Genomic DNA, 12,532 nt, shown 5'->3' with positions numbered 1-12,532 from the left:
CTTTCACATTAACCATTTTTGATGGTACTTGTGCTTCAAGGATGAGTTTTGGTCATGGGTCCAAGGTTAAAATCTTCGCGACGCCATACCTCTTGACTCAAACATAGGTGGCCTCGGCCACCGCCCTCTCTTGAAGAGGTGTGTCTTGGCCCCTTGCTAGTGTGTTCGCTGCCGAGTTGGTCTTTCCTCCTTCTTGCCATTGTTTTTCCGTTTCGTTTTTAGCTTAGCCGTACTGTCTAGTGGCCTTTTGTTGCTGGGCGGTACTACCGCTGGTGGTGCGCGGTACTACTGCTTATAAGCGGTACTACCACCCACCAGCGCGGTACTACCGCTGCGGGGCGGGGTCACGGGGTTTTATCGGGGCGGGGGGAGGTTTCTTCTCCCCCATACCCATTCGCTCGCCCCCTCGCTCTATTTCGTCTCTCCAGCAACTGCTCGCTGCGGGAGGGCTCCGGCGGATCTCCTTCTCTGGGGCGTCCCTCTCCATTCCCTTCGGTGGAGTCGATCCCCACCTCGCCCTCTTGCCATGGATGCCAGTATTGCCCCCGTTCCCTCTCTCTTCTTGTCTAGATTTCCAATCTAGCATCTTAGGGGCAATAATGGTTGCACCTCTAGATTTTTGGCCAAATCTAGGCTTGAGTAGGATGGAGAAGGCAACTAGGCGGTTTGGATTAGTGATTGGTAGGAGTATTTTTGAATTTGGTAGGACGGTAGTGCTGGATCTGACCGCGGTAGTAGGAAACCGCTGTTTCCCCGCCTCGAGCGGTACTACCGCTCTCACCGGAGCGGTACTACTGCTTAGAGCGGTACTGCCGCCTACAGGTCGCGGTACTATGGCTGGCTACCAAGTTCCATCATGCTCCTCCCATTCTGTGATCCTTTTTGTTGAGTTCGGTGGCTTATGCTCATTATTTCTAGTTGTTTTGCGTGTTCTTGTGTTTGGTTCCAGGTGATGAACATCCTGAGCATCAGGCTCACCGTGTCAACCCCGGCCGTGCCACGTCAAAGCGCTACCGCACATCTGAGTCAGCAAGAGGTTCCTCTAGTGCTCCACCTCCACCTCAGCTCCCGAAGAAATCTGCCGTCAAGCCAAAGCCAAAGGGCAAAACTGTGCCTCAAATGAATGCCAAGGAGTTCTAGGCAAGGCGTCGCCGCAACCCCTATGCGGAAGACCAAGAACCCACTTTGGTCAACCTTCCGTTCTGGAACCGCTTTCAGTTTGCCATCTTCTTTGATGTGCTCAAGGCCAAGAAGAACCTCTATGTGAATGTGCGCTCCATTAACACGGACTATATGGAGAAGGATCCTGAGTACTTTGGTGAAGCTTTTCAGATGTGCACTCAACTGAACATTCTTGGAATCATGCAGTTCAACAAAGACTATGATGCTGATATTGTGGCCCAATTCTATGCCATGGTCCATCTTGGGACTGATGAGGACAGGACTCTGACTTGGATGACCAATGGCAAGTTACTTTCTGTCAAGTGGAAGGCATTCATGGAGTTACTTGGCGTGGAAGATCACGGGCTTGAGACTCCTGTTGGCTTTCGCCCCCACAGTAAGACTACCTCCACTCACAAGCAAGCCCTTTGGCCCTACTGCTCTCAGAAGATCAACCCTGACACTAAGAAGGTAACATATGAGCTGCCTTCCTATCTGGAAATTCTTCACCGTGTCTTCCGGGAGACTCTCTTCCCCCGTATCGGGAATCAGGATATGGTTCACTCCTTTCTTGTGGATATGCTTCTCTTCTGCCAACATGAGAAGGAGGCTAACTCTGGCGAGTCTTTGGACATTTCTCATGTTATGTGGTCTAAGCTCTTATCTGCTATCTCTGAGTGCAAGTGCCCGATTTATGGTCCTTTCATCATGCTGCTCATTGAGAAGGCCTGGGATAAGGTCTATCCCAAGGTTATGCTAGAGACTGGAGAGTTGGTGTCTCATGAGATCAAGCGTCCGAGGAAGAAGGATAACTGGGGCACCCAGGTCCCTAGGTCTGGGGCTACATCTTCTGCTGCCGACATGGAGACCAAAGAGGAGGCTGATGCTGATGATGATGATGACTATGTGCCTTCTGGGGCAGAGCCCTCTTGGGCACAGAAGCTCAAGCTCAAGGTGAAGAAGTTGTTCTGCATGGAGGCTCACGGTCAGTACATGACTCATGTGGCTGAGAAGAAGGCCAGGGGTCGTCACAAGGAGCTCATGCGTCAGTTGGGTGCCACCGTTTACAGTGGATCTGAGGACCAGCTTACTGAGGAGGAGGAGAGGATTCAGCAGCACTGCCCGTGGACAGATTTTGATGCCGAGCAGTTCCCGACCGACGACAACAGTGCAGACGATCCCGCTGGGATATGATGTTCGAGACTCTCATGTACTATCACCTGGAGCCATAGCAACACTCCCTCTCTTTTTGGTGTCTCGATGCCAAAGGGGGAGAGAGTTTAGGGATTTGCATCGTTGTCTACTTTGTGAGTGTATTTCTTTGTGGTGTGTTCTCTCGCCGTTTTCTTTGTTTGGTTTTGTGCTAGTGAGACCTAAGTTCCAGACATATGGTGTGAGACATATGCTACCTTATCCTTATTATCATTATCTATGTCTATCTAGTACTTCGCTATCTTATGAGATGCATGCTTATCTTGTTATATATACTTTGCTCTCATATATCTTGCTTAGGTTGTTGGTCTCCAAAATGTAGGAGGAGCGTTGATCCTAGTATGTGTGCCGTGCAGTCCAAAGCACCTATCTAGATAGCACACATCTAGGGGGAGCCCATCTACATTTGTGAGTTGTGGGGTTTGCGCATGTCCTATGTCTCTTCCCGTTTGTGCAAATCCCGTATTGTCATCAATCCACCAAAAAGGGGGAGATTGTAAGAGCATATTTATCCCCAAGGTGTTTTGGTGATTGATGACAATGCTTTTGCAGACTAATCGTCTGCGTTGAGATTTTCAGAGATTCATCCTTTGGCACGAGACGATTCCCTCCCCTCGGTGCTTTATTCAAGACGGTGCAGCTCCTTCGTTTCTTTGTTGGTGGACTAGTTGCGTAGGAGTCACCGTACTATCAAGAGGGGGTCCGCTTTGGTATGGCTTGGGTGGAATCAACACGTACACATTCTTATTACACCCGCTGTTCCTTCCCGCTTCAATGGAGCTCTTATTCCCCTCTTTGCTCTCTCTGTCTGGCCACAGCGGTAGTACCGCCAAACACAGCAAGCGGTAGTACCGCTCCACAAGCGGTAGTACCGCTTACTAGTTTCTGCCGTAGTACCGCTAAGGCTCCAGGCCACTACCGCCTCGACTCGAGCCCTCGTTTTCTCGTGTCGGGTTCTGCGGTACTTGTCACGGCAGTAGTGGCGGTAGTACCGCTCTCGAGCGGTAGTACCGCCCTTCCTCCGCGGTAGTACCGCTCTGGGTCCATGACCCTGCTCCCCTCTTGTGCGTGGCAGTACCACTATGTGGCGTGGTAGTACCGCTGGCGCAGCGGTAGTACCGCCCACCCAAGCGGTAGTACCGCTCTCTGCGGGGCTGCTTGGGGGGGGGGGTAACGGTTGGATTGTTCACCGCACTATATAAAGGGGTCTTCTTCCCCAAAGTTGACCCACCTCTTCCCCCAAAAGCTCCATTGTTGCTCCAAGCTCCATTTTCGTCCGATCTCTCTCCCTAGCCAATCAAACTTGTTGATTTGCTCGGGAGTGGTTGAGAAGGCCCAGATCTACACTTCCACCAAGAGAAATTTGATTCCCCCCACTAATCCCTAGCGGATCTTGTTATTCTTGGGTGTTTGAGCACCCTAGACGGTTGAGGTCACCGCGGAGCCATAGTCCATTGTGGTTAAGCTTCGTGGTGTCGTTGGGAGCCTCCAATTAAGTTGTGGAGATTGCCCCAACCTTGTTTGTAAAGGTTCGGTCGCCGCCTTCAAGGGCACCAATAGTGGAATCACGGCATCTCGCATTGTGTGAGGGCATGAGGAGATTACGGTGGCCCTAGTGGCTTCTTGGGGAGCATTGTGCCTCCACACCGCTCTAACGGAGACGTACTTCCCCTCAAAAGGAAGGAACTTCGGTAACACAGCCTCGTCTCCACCGGCTCCACTCTTGGTTATCTCGTGCCTTTACTTGTGCAAGCTTATTTGTGTTGTTTACCTTGCTTGCTAATGTGCTAGTTATTATTGTATCATATAGGTTGCAAAGTTTAATTTGGTAAAGAATACTCTAAAAAGTGTTAGTTGCCTATTCACCCCCCCCCCCCTCTAGTCAACTATATCGATCCTTTCAATGTGTATTACCGAGAGGGCCCAAAGATACCTCTCCGATACTCGGAGTGACAAATCATAATCTCGATTTACGCCAACCTAACAAACACCTTCAGAGATACCTGTAGAGCACATTTATAATCACCCAGTTACGTTGTGACGTTTGATAGCACACAAGGCATTACTCCTGTATCCGGGAGTTGCATAATCTCATAGTCGAAGTAATATGTATTTGATATGAAGAAAGCAATAGCAATAAAACTAAATGATCATAATGCTAAGCTAACAAATGGGTCTTGTCCATCACATCATTCTCTTAAGGATGTGATCCCGTTTTATCAAATAACAACACATGTCTATGGTTAGGAAACTTAACCATCTTTGATCAACGAGCTAGTATAATAGAGGCTTACTAGGGACACGGTATTTTGTCTACGTATCCACACATGTATCAAGTTTCTGGTTAATACAATTCTAGCATGAATAATAAACATTTATCATGAAATAAGAAAATATAAAATAACAACTTTATTATTGCCCTTAGGGCATATTTCCTTCAAAAAATAAGATGGTGCATATATAGAGCCCGTGTGTGATAGGAATACCTATCGCACACAGTTATGAAAATGGATATGTCGGCGATAGTAGAGGCACATCACACATTTTATAATTTTGAACTATGTGCGATAACATACCTATCGCAAACACATCGGTAGATTAAATGTTTGTGATATCCACCTTGTCCACACGACTATAGCGGCGTAGTCGTTTCGGATCTCTCGGATTGGAAACGTAACGTCGAGACGTAACGTGTGGGACATGCGCGACTTCTCATACGTTTATTCTATGGCAACTGTCAGTAGCCGCTTGCCTATCCCTGACAGTTTCTAGGTCATGTGGGAAGGAACCCCCCCCCCCCTATCGCACACACTGACTAGGCGACAGTTTAAAACTCCATCACGGAAAGGGCGTAAAAACCGTTTGTATAGCACGTAACAATACCAGTTCTACAAGGAAAATCCAGCATGCTACCAATCCATCCCCACTAGCTGCCACAACATCACATTCTCACAGATCGACACATGCTCACATATATACTCCTACCACATGCTCACATATCTAAGCTAGAATGAGTAGGGAGGAGGGAGTGGTCGAACTTACAACCATTTGTGAAGCTGGGCAGAGGTGCGGAACAGGTCGGAGAAGAGGAGGAAGACAAATTGATGACATCGTCTACTGCTGGCCAGAGAAGACGTGCTGCTACCTGCTTGTCCGTGGCGAATGCACGCGTGACTGGGAGCTCTTGAGGGGGAGGGGGGCAGATAGTGACGGGGTTTGGGCGGTGAGCCGAAGGTGGGCATATAGGGTGACCGATTCAGCGGGAGGTGACTCAATTCCTTCCGCTGCTTTTTTAGGGACACGTGCGAGCTCACGTAATCTCCCTGCTCGCATGAGCTTGGCCCCGCGTTCCCCTCCTCAACATTGCCCGAACCTGGCTGAGAGGAAACAATCAATTTGGCCGTTTCTATCGGGTCTCGTTGGTAGGTGCTTTAAGGATCGTCCTACGCAAACCAAACAATAAACACATTGCCACCAAACAGGCCAATTTTTCGTACACGGGCCTGGTTCATGTGAATGCAACGCGTTCTTAGAATTGCTCTGCTCTGGGATGGGATTCGGAGGTGGCCAACCCGGTGATGCCGTGTGTGGTCACATGTGCGAGCGTGCACGTAAGGCGCAGTCTATGGGATGAAGTCGCACATATGCGCGCATGTGTCCGCCAGCGTGCCATGTCGCTTCACGTATCGAAACACTTTGATGCCACAATCTAGGATCGGCCTAATTGTCACATGATATATATAGGGTTTAGATGCCACATCCAGCAATACTAGGCATGAGCGCGGAGTGTGCCCTTGTTGGCATCAGACATGATGACGTCGTGTCGTGTGCTTGCTTGCGCCCATTTTTCTCTTCGCGCTAGATCTCTTCTTGGGCCTCTGCTTAACTTGTATAGCCACGGCAACCACTGCAATGATCGGTGGCTGGAGGATCTTGGTAACAGAGGCGACACGTAGCACTGCCAAAAGTGTTGGTTTCCTTTCGCATGAAGCAACCAACCAATCGGTTGTACTATACTTCAGTGTGTTGTCCAAGCCGCACTTGACAACCATTCATGTGCAAATGCTTGGCTAATTACCCGAGTTAGTTAGATTTAGATTGATAGTTTGTGCATGCTTGCAAGTTTTCGGTTGCTTGACAATGTAACACCGTGCGAAACCACGCATGCACCCATCTGTTGTTCCCTCCATCCATTTGTTTGTCCTCTCTTTCCCCATATTTACAAACAATTCAGAAAATAGATGCAGCACAACGACGTCTGAGATCTAGGTGCCCGGAATTCAATCCAGGTCTCAGTCGATGTGACTCATGCTTAAAGCTTGTTTTTTCTAATGCACGTACTACGTACGTACTGCTCGTTTTTGGCTGCTCTTCTTTTTTCCTTCACAAAAGAGTCATGTACCAGCACAGAAACTGCTCCACTGTTTCTGAGAAATCTAGTTGCTTGCGACATCTATACACCCCGGACGACTTAGAATCAATGCACGATTCATGCGTAAAGCTTAGCACTGCACCGTACAGACGGATCGATGACACACGGCACGTGTTGAAGAATAATTGAAACCTAGCTAGTCGAGCTATCGATCGATCGCCATCGGCTAATCAAAATTCACTCGGGCCGGGCACAACACGCTTGCGTGCCCCCTTACTGTCTCATAGTAATTGCAAAAAAGATACTTGCACAACTAATGTTCAGTGATATTAACAAAGAAGCAAGACTGCCTGTCCACGACTCCACGTTGCGATCCCAGCTGATTGTGGTCTTCTCTCTCCCTGTTGCCGCAATTCATATCTTTCCGGTGAGATATGAGAGATGATGCGACGAGAAGCTGATTCCTAGAAACAAGGGAGACACAAACGCACAATGTATCCTCAGTTAGATAGAGTAGATATATGCGCGTGCAGTGTTAACTTGTACGTACATGGCCGTGGCGTAAACGCCCCGCTACTTCTTCATCTGTCCATCGTCTCGTCGTCCCACTCCCACTCGCTGCGTACTTACGTACGATCGACCGCACGCGCCACATTAATCCCACAACCTAACCAAGAAGACTGCATGGGAATTCAGAATTCACGGCATCCACAACTAGTATGACTAGTAAGCATGCACGTACAACGCACGTATCATCAAAGAGTCATGGACTCATGGGAAAAATGGCGGCGACAGTTTGCCCTTCCCTTTATCATCGAGATAGTGGGTCCCCTCATACATATTTCACTGCTCCAAACGGGGGTGAGGGGGGGGGGTGCTTCGACTCTAGCACGATGAGGATGTCGTTGCACGAAAATAATACAACCCGCTCTCATCCACCACCCAAAAAAAATTGGACAATACACCATTCATGTCTTTTTTTTTCTTTTAGTGGAAACAACAATCTATCAATAAATAGTTTGCAATGTGATGTGCAATCAGTTGCCTAGCAACAAACCTATGCTCTGACTTCGGTTTTCACCGCATTGCTTCATCTCTAGATGTTTAGAGCAACAGTCAGTAACACACCCCCTTTGTGGTTGCAAGCACTCACGTGATTGGTCATTATTTTGTGAAAAAGAATTGAAAAGAATCACTATTTACCTTCACCCATTTTCTCTAGTCTTGACCACCTATCCAGTTGCTTGGCCAGTTGTATTGTGGCAATCGCATCACGTGTACCTGCAAAATAGGTTTTTTATACAATTGTCATGAGGTTAAGTTTCTGCATCATTTTCCCTTGTCATATTAGTGTTGCTTCAATATAAACATAAAAATAGCTGATTCGTTTGATCAGAAAGTAAATACCAATTCAAACATGGTTGACGAATTGCATTGGAGCTTACAAGATATGGAATGTCAAGCTTATGGTAGTAACGGCATGCGTGTTGAGAACATCTTGTCCTATATGTCTTTTTTTACGGGTAAAATCTTGCATTAATCAAATAGCGTCATCATTACAATCTGCTTTACTACCTCTCGCAAGCCGGAACCAAAACGAGGAGGCAAAAGATGATTGATCCCAGCAATCAATGATGCAAACATTGATCTGTCTAGATCCTTCTCCTTGAGCACGTTCACTACTGATAGCGTGTCTAGTTTCACACAAATAGGCAACTCTGATCTCTGAATGGCAATGAATATTCCCTCCATACAAGCACATAACTCTGCTTCGTGTCCTATATTTTAATGAAGAAAAGAAAAGTTTAATTTCATATGGAGTATTTTAATAACCTTAAGATAAGTATGAATTCATTCATAATCATCTTTATCAATAACTTTGAAACCACAATCTCCCACACTTACAGTTTTCAGAGTCCTAGTCTTCTCAAGCATTGCATTCATACTTCCTGCCAAGAGAAAGGTCAAAATAGCTATTAGAAAAATTAAGGCAGCCTAGAAACACAAAAATGAGTTACTCAATACTCATATTACTTCCGAAAGTATCATTCTTTCAATAGCCAGTCTCCAACCTTTTATGATTTAGTATGATTGCCACGTTTACTGGAGATGTGGCCAATGTGTTATCTGCTCTCTGATGTCCTGCAAGGCTACTAAAAACAGAGAAATCGTTTGCATATAGATAAGTAATTTTATGCAAAAAAATAATGGTTGAAAACTTACTTAAAAATGCAATGCTCCAATTTATCAAACAGTCATTTCTTTTTTCCCGGGAACATGCATGAGAATTGCATGTAAATATATTAAGAAGGGGAGAGTATATCAACCTAAAGAAGGCCAACAAGAGCAGCAGCGCCACAAAGTTTAAACAACTATAAAACAAAAAGATGACGCAGCCTGCAGCTAAATATCGTTGTCTCTTCAGCAAAAATATTTCCATGAAAACATCTGGCTATAACTTAGTATTTTCTATTTATATGTGGCGTGTCGGTTTTTTTCAATGAAGGAAATGAACAATGCATTTTCTATATCTCAATTCTTAATCCGCAATTTGTTAGAGCCTCAGGTTTACTCATCGTCCTTAAACTCTGTGTTTTGAATGAAGGGAGGAAAAAACCATCTCCAGAACCCTTTCCCTCTTAAACTAAAAAAAAATTATTTCAGAAATTTTATTTAGTGTAATTTCTAGAACACTGAAGAACATTGCTAGAAATCGCTTGCACACCCTGTCCTTGCTGTGCTCTTCTCTCCTCAATCTCTTCTTTTCACTTACTCGCTGGTCCATGATTAGATGGCAAAACAGAGCCCCTAAATCCCTGATGGATGCGGTGCTGAGTGACTGCACCTGTGTCTCAAGTGTGTGGATGTCTGCGTGGTGGTCGTCGCCTTGCGCGATGCAGTGTCCATCATCAGCGCCTCATGCTGGCTGCCCGCGTGCGACACGTCGTCGCCATTCTCGACCTGCTTTTGGCGACCGTCCTCCAGGACAGCTGTGACGACGCCCTGGTCGTCATCCGCGGGAACCTTAAGGAGTCCGTAGAAGCCCGCGACTCCACAAGGCGTGCGAGTGCTGGACGTCGACCTGCGCCATGCCAAGGCCATCGTCAGTGCTTGCATGTTGGCCGCTAGCATGCACCACATAGTCACCATCGTTGGGCTGCGCGAGGCGGCAATCCTTCGAACGGCATGCCGTGACGTCCGTCTGCGACCTCGCCGTCGCCTTGGTGAACGCCGCCCTCCCCGAGCACGCTCGCACGACTCCGTTACCCTGATGGACGCCGCCTTCCGCGGGAACGCCACCATTGCCCTGCTGGACGCTGCCTTCTGTGGGAACGCCGCCGTGCGGGTGGACTCCGTCGCCCTGCTGGACGCCGTCCTCCGCAAGCAAGCTATCTGTCTTCCCAGTTCCCACAAGTGGATATCTTCCATGGCCATGAGCTTGACGGGGAGGAGAAGAGGCGGACGAAGATGAAAGGCGAAAAGATAGAAGGAGGAGGCGTGCGATTTGGAGTAATTAATGCGGGAATTACAACGGAAGCGGAAGTAGAGGAGCATAGTTGGAAAGAATCGCTGAAATATCTCACGCGCAGATCATGGATTATATTTGGCAAAAAATTATGAGAGCGCCTGGAACTCATTCGAATAAGACATAAAATGGTCTCATTCACATGACGTATGCATGACATCCCCTTTTCTTGTCCCAGCCCGTTTCCCTCTGGCCAGCACAATCCTCCTTGTCCCAGCCCGTTTCCCTCTCAGGCCCGCACTGTCCCTCTCAATAACGGGCCTCTTTTGCTTGTCACTTTTTTGCTTGTCACTTTTTTTTGTTATTTGTTTTGGTTGTTGGAGCGCCGCAGCCCGTTTCCCTCGCAGGCCGACACTGTCCCTAATCTTTTGTTTTGGTTGTCATTGTTAAATAAGCCAACCAAAACAAGGACAACTGGGACAGCTGCACATACAGGAAGATTTGGTGCTGGTGTTTGTGCTGCAATGGCATTGAAATGGCGGAACGGCTAGTCTGTTCAAACACTTTGATCACCATAAAAAATCCCCTCCTAGGGAGAAACACCTAAACTCACCCCACCCCCCACCCCCCACCCCCTGCCACATAACCACGCTCTAATAAAAGTTCAGAAATGCTATGGTACTCTGAATCTAACAAATTCAGACTTGCTGTACAAATTCTCTAGCAGAGACAGACTTCTATCAAATAGAGATTCCTGGCTCAATGAATCAAAATCCTCATCCCCCTGCTGCCCAACCCACTACTCCAACGTGACCTACACAAAATTCACCAGTGCGAGCCGACGCATTCTATAGAACAAAAAATCACGGCGCTGAGTTGAACGGAGCGGAACCAAACTGGAACTCCGCACACAAACGAAAAAAAACAGCATAGAGATAGCGTGATGTGGACTTGGTCTTACTCTATCGCGTGCCGCGTGCTCAGTGTCTCCGGCGCAGAGATCGGGGGCCCTGCCCATGGCGGACGGTGCTTCGCCTGCGCGGAGCTCCCGGATGGTGCAGACGGCGGGGGACTTGTCGGGCGCGCGGGGCTCCTGGACGGGGCAGACGGTGGGGGCCTTGTCGAGCGCGCGAAGCTCCAGTACGGTGGGGATGGCTGGTGGCTCGTCGGCGGCGACATCGCAGGCCATCGTCTTCGATGTGCTCGCCCCCGTCTCTGCCCAGCTCTCTCTCCCACCGATTCAAACAGTGCCAGCCAAAAAGAGATAGAAGCAGAGCCGCACAACCTGGTGTTATCCGTTGCAAAATGTTGGACATCTTCCACAAAAACCCTAAAAAAAGTAATACAGTTGAGTTCAAAAAATGGCCTTTATGCTCCTACACAAGAGGTTGTTTGTGTAAAAAACATACACGAGATCATACCATGTAAGAAAAAATTGATACAAAAAAATATTTTAATAAAAATAATTATTATACAATATTGATCATAGTAAAGACTAGGGACTATATTTTTTTACAAAATGCTATTATATTAAAACAAAGTAAAAAATCATTTGTTTTGTTCCATTAAAAAAGGAAAAAACTATAAAAAAAAGGAAATAGTAGTAAATAGAATGTGAGTCGAGCATCAACTTGGAACTGGTTGAAAAATCGTTCCTCAACAAACACACACAGACACGGGCACCTCTCAATTGCGATTTCAGTTGTTGACTTGCAAAAAAAATAAGAATTCGTACAGAAAACATTTTTTGTCCCTCCCCTCCCCCTAGTTGCAAGTCGATGCTCGTCTAGCAACTTCTCCGCCTCCTCTTCGGTTGTGGCTCGATGGTAGACTCGCAAAAACTAGGGACCTTGAGAAAAACACACACACACACACACACACACGCACACACACACACATCCTCTAGTTGTGAGTCGATGGGTAACTTGCAACTGGCGATCCTCGACACATGCACAAACACATCCCCCTAGTTGCAAGTCGATGGTCAACTTGCAAGTTACAAACTGGGTGCCACGAATAAAAAAAACACCCCCTAGTTGCAAATCAATAGGCAACTTGCAACTGGGGGTCCTCGACAGAACACACACACACACCTAGTTAGAAGTCGGTGGTTGAGATGCAACTCGGGGCCCCTTGACAAAAAAAACACACACACACACAAAGAAACACACACACACCCTCTAGTCGCAAGTCGATTATCGACATGCAATTGGGCATCTCCCCCTAGTTGCGAGTCGATGGTTAACTTGCAACTGGGGGCCACGAATAAAATACACACACACATACACACATCTCCTAGTTGCGAGTCGATGGGCAACTTG

The 12,532-nt window shown here is 47.4% G+C and overlaps 1 protein-coding gene across 4 annotated transcripts; it reads right to left on the bottom strand.

Annotated features, from left to right (window-relative positions):
* Nucleotides 1-6,869: 6,869 nt before the first annotated feature.
* LOC119281666 lies at nucleotides 6,870-11,459 on the bottom strand. 4 transcript variants are annotated; one of them, XR_005138503.1, is made up of 7 exons: nucleotides 11,173-11,459; nucleotides 8,818-8,898; nucleotides 8,651-8,694; nucleotides 8,321-8,523; nucleotides 7,949-8,026; nucleotides 7,296-7,425; nucleotides 6,873-7,209 (listed from the first exon to the last, which is right to left on the bottom strand). XR_005138503.1 is itself a non-coding variant. In XM_037562132.1 (2 exons), exons 1-2 carry the CDS (start codon nucleotides 11,398-11,400, stop codon nucleotides 7,075-7,077), a joined length of 363 nt encoding a protein of 120 aa, XP_037418029.1. In that variant the 5' UTR covers nucleotides 11,401-11,459; the 3' UTR covers nucleotides 6,872-7,074. The 4 variants fall into 4 exon arrangements, 1 of the variants encoding a protein (XP_037418029.1); XR_005138504.1 differs by having other exon boundaries at nucleotides 6,870-7,209; nucleotides 7,949-8,523; nucleotides 8,818-8,895; XR_005138502.1 differs by having other exon boundaries at nucleotides 6,871-7,209; nucleotides 7,949-8,523.
* Between the last annotated feature and the right edge of the window lie 1,073 nt (nucleotides 11,460-12,532).

Source organism: Triticum dicoccoides, chromosome 3B, assembly GCF_002162155.2.
Source record: "Triticum dicoccoides isolate Atlit2015 ecotype Zavitan chromosome 3B, WEW_v2.0, whole genome shotgun sequence".
Classification (NCBI taxonomy): domain Eukaryota; kingdom Viridiplantae; phylum Streptophyta; class Magnoliopsida; order Poales; family Poaceae; genus Triticum; species Triticum dicoccoides.
This window is presented reverse-complemented; position numbering and strand designations above follow the sequence as displayed.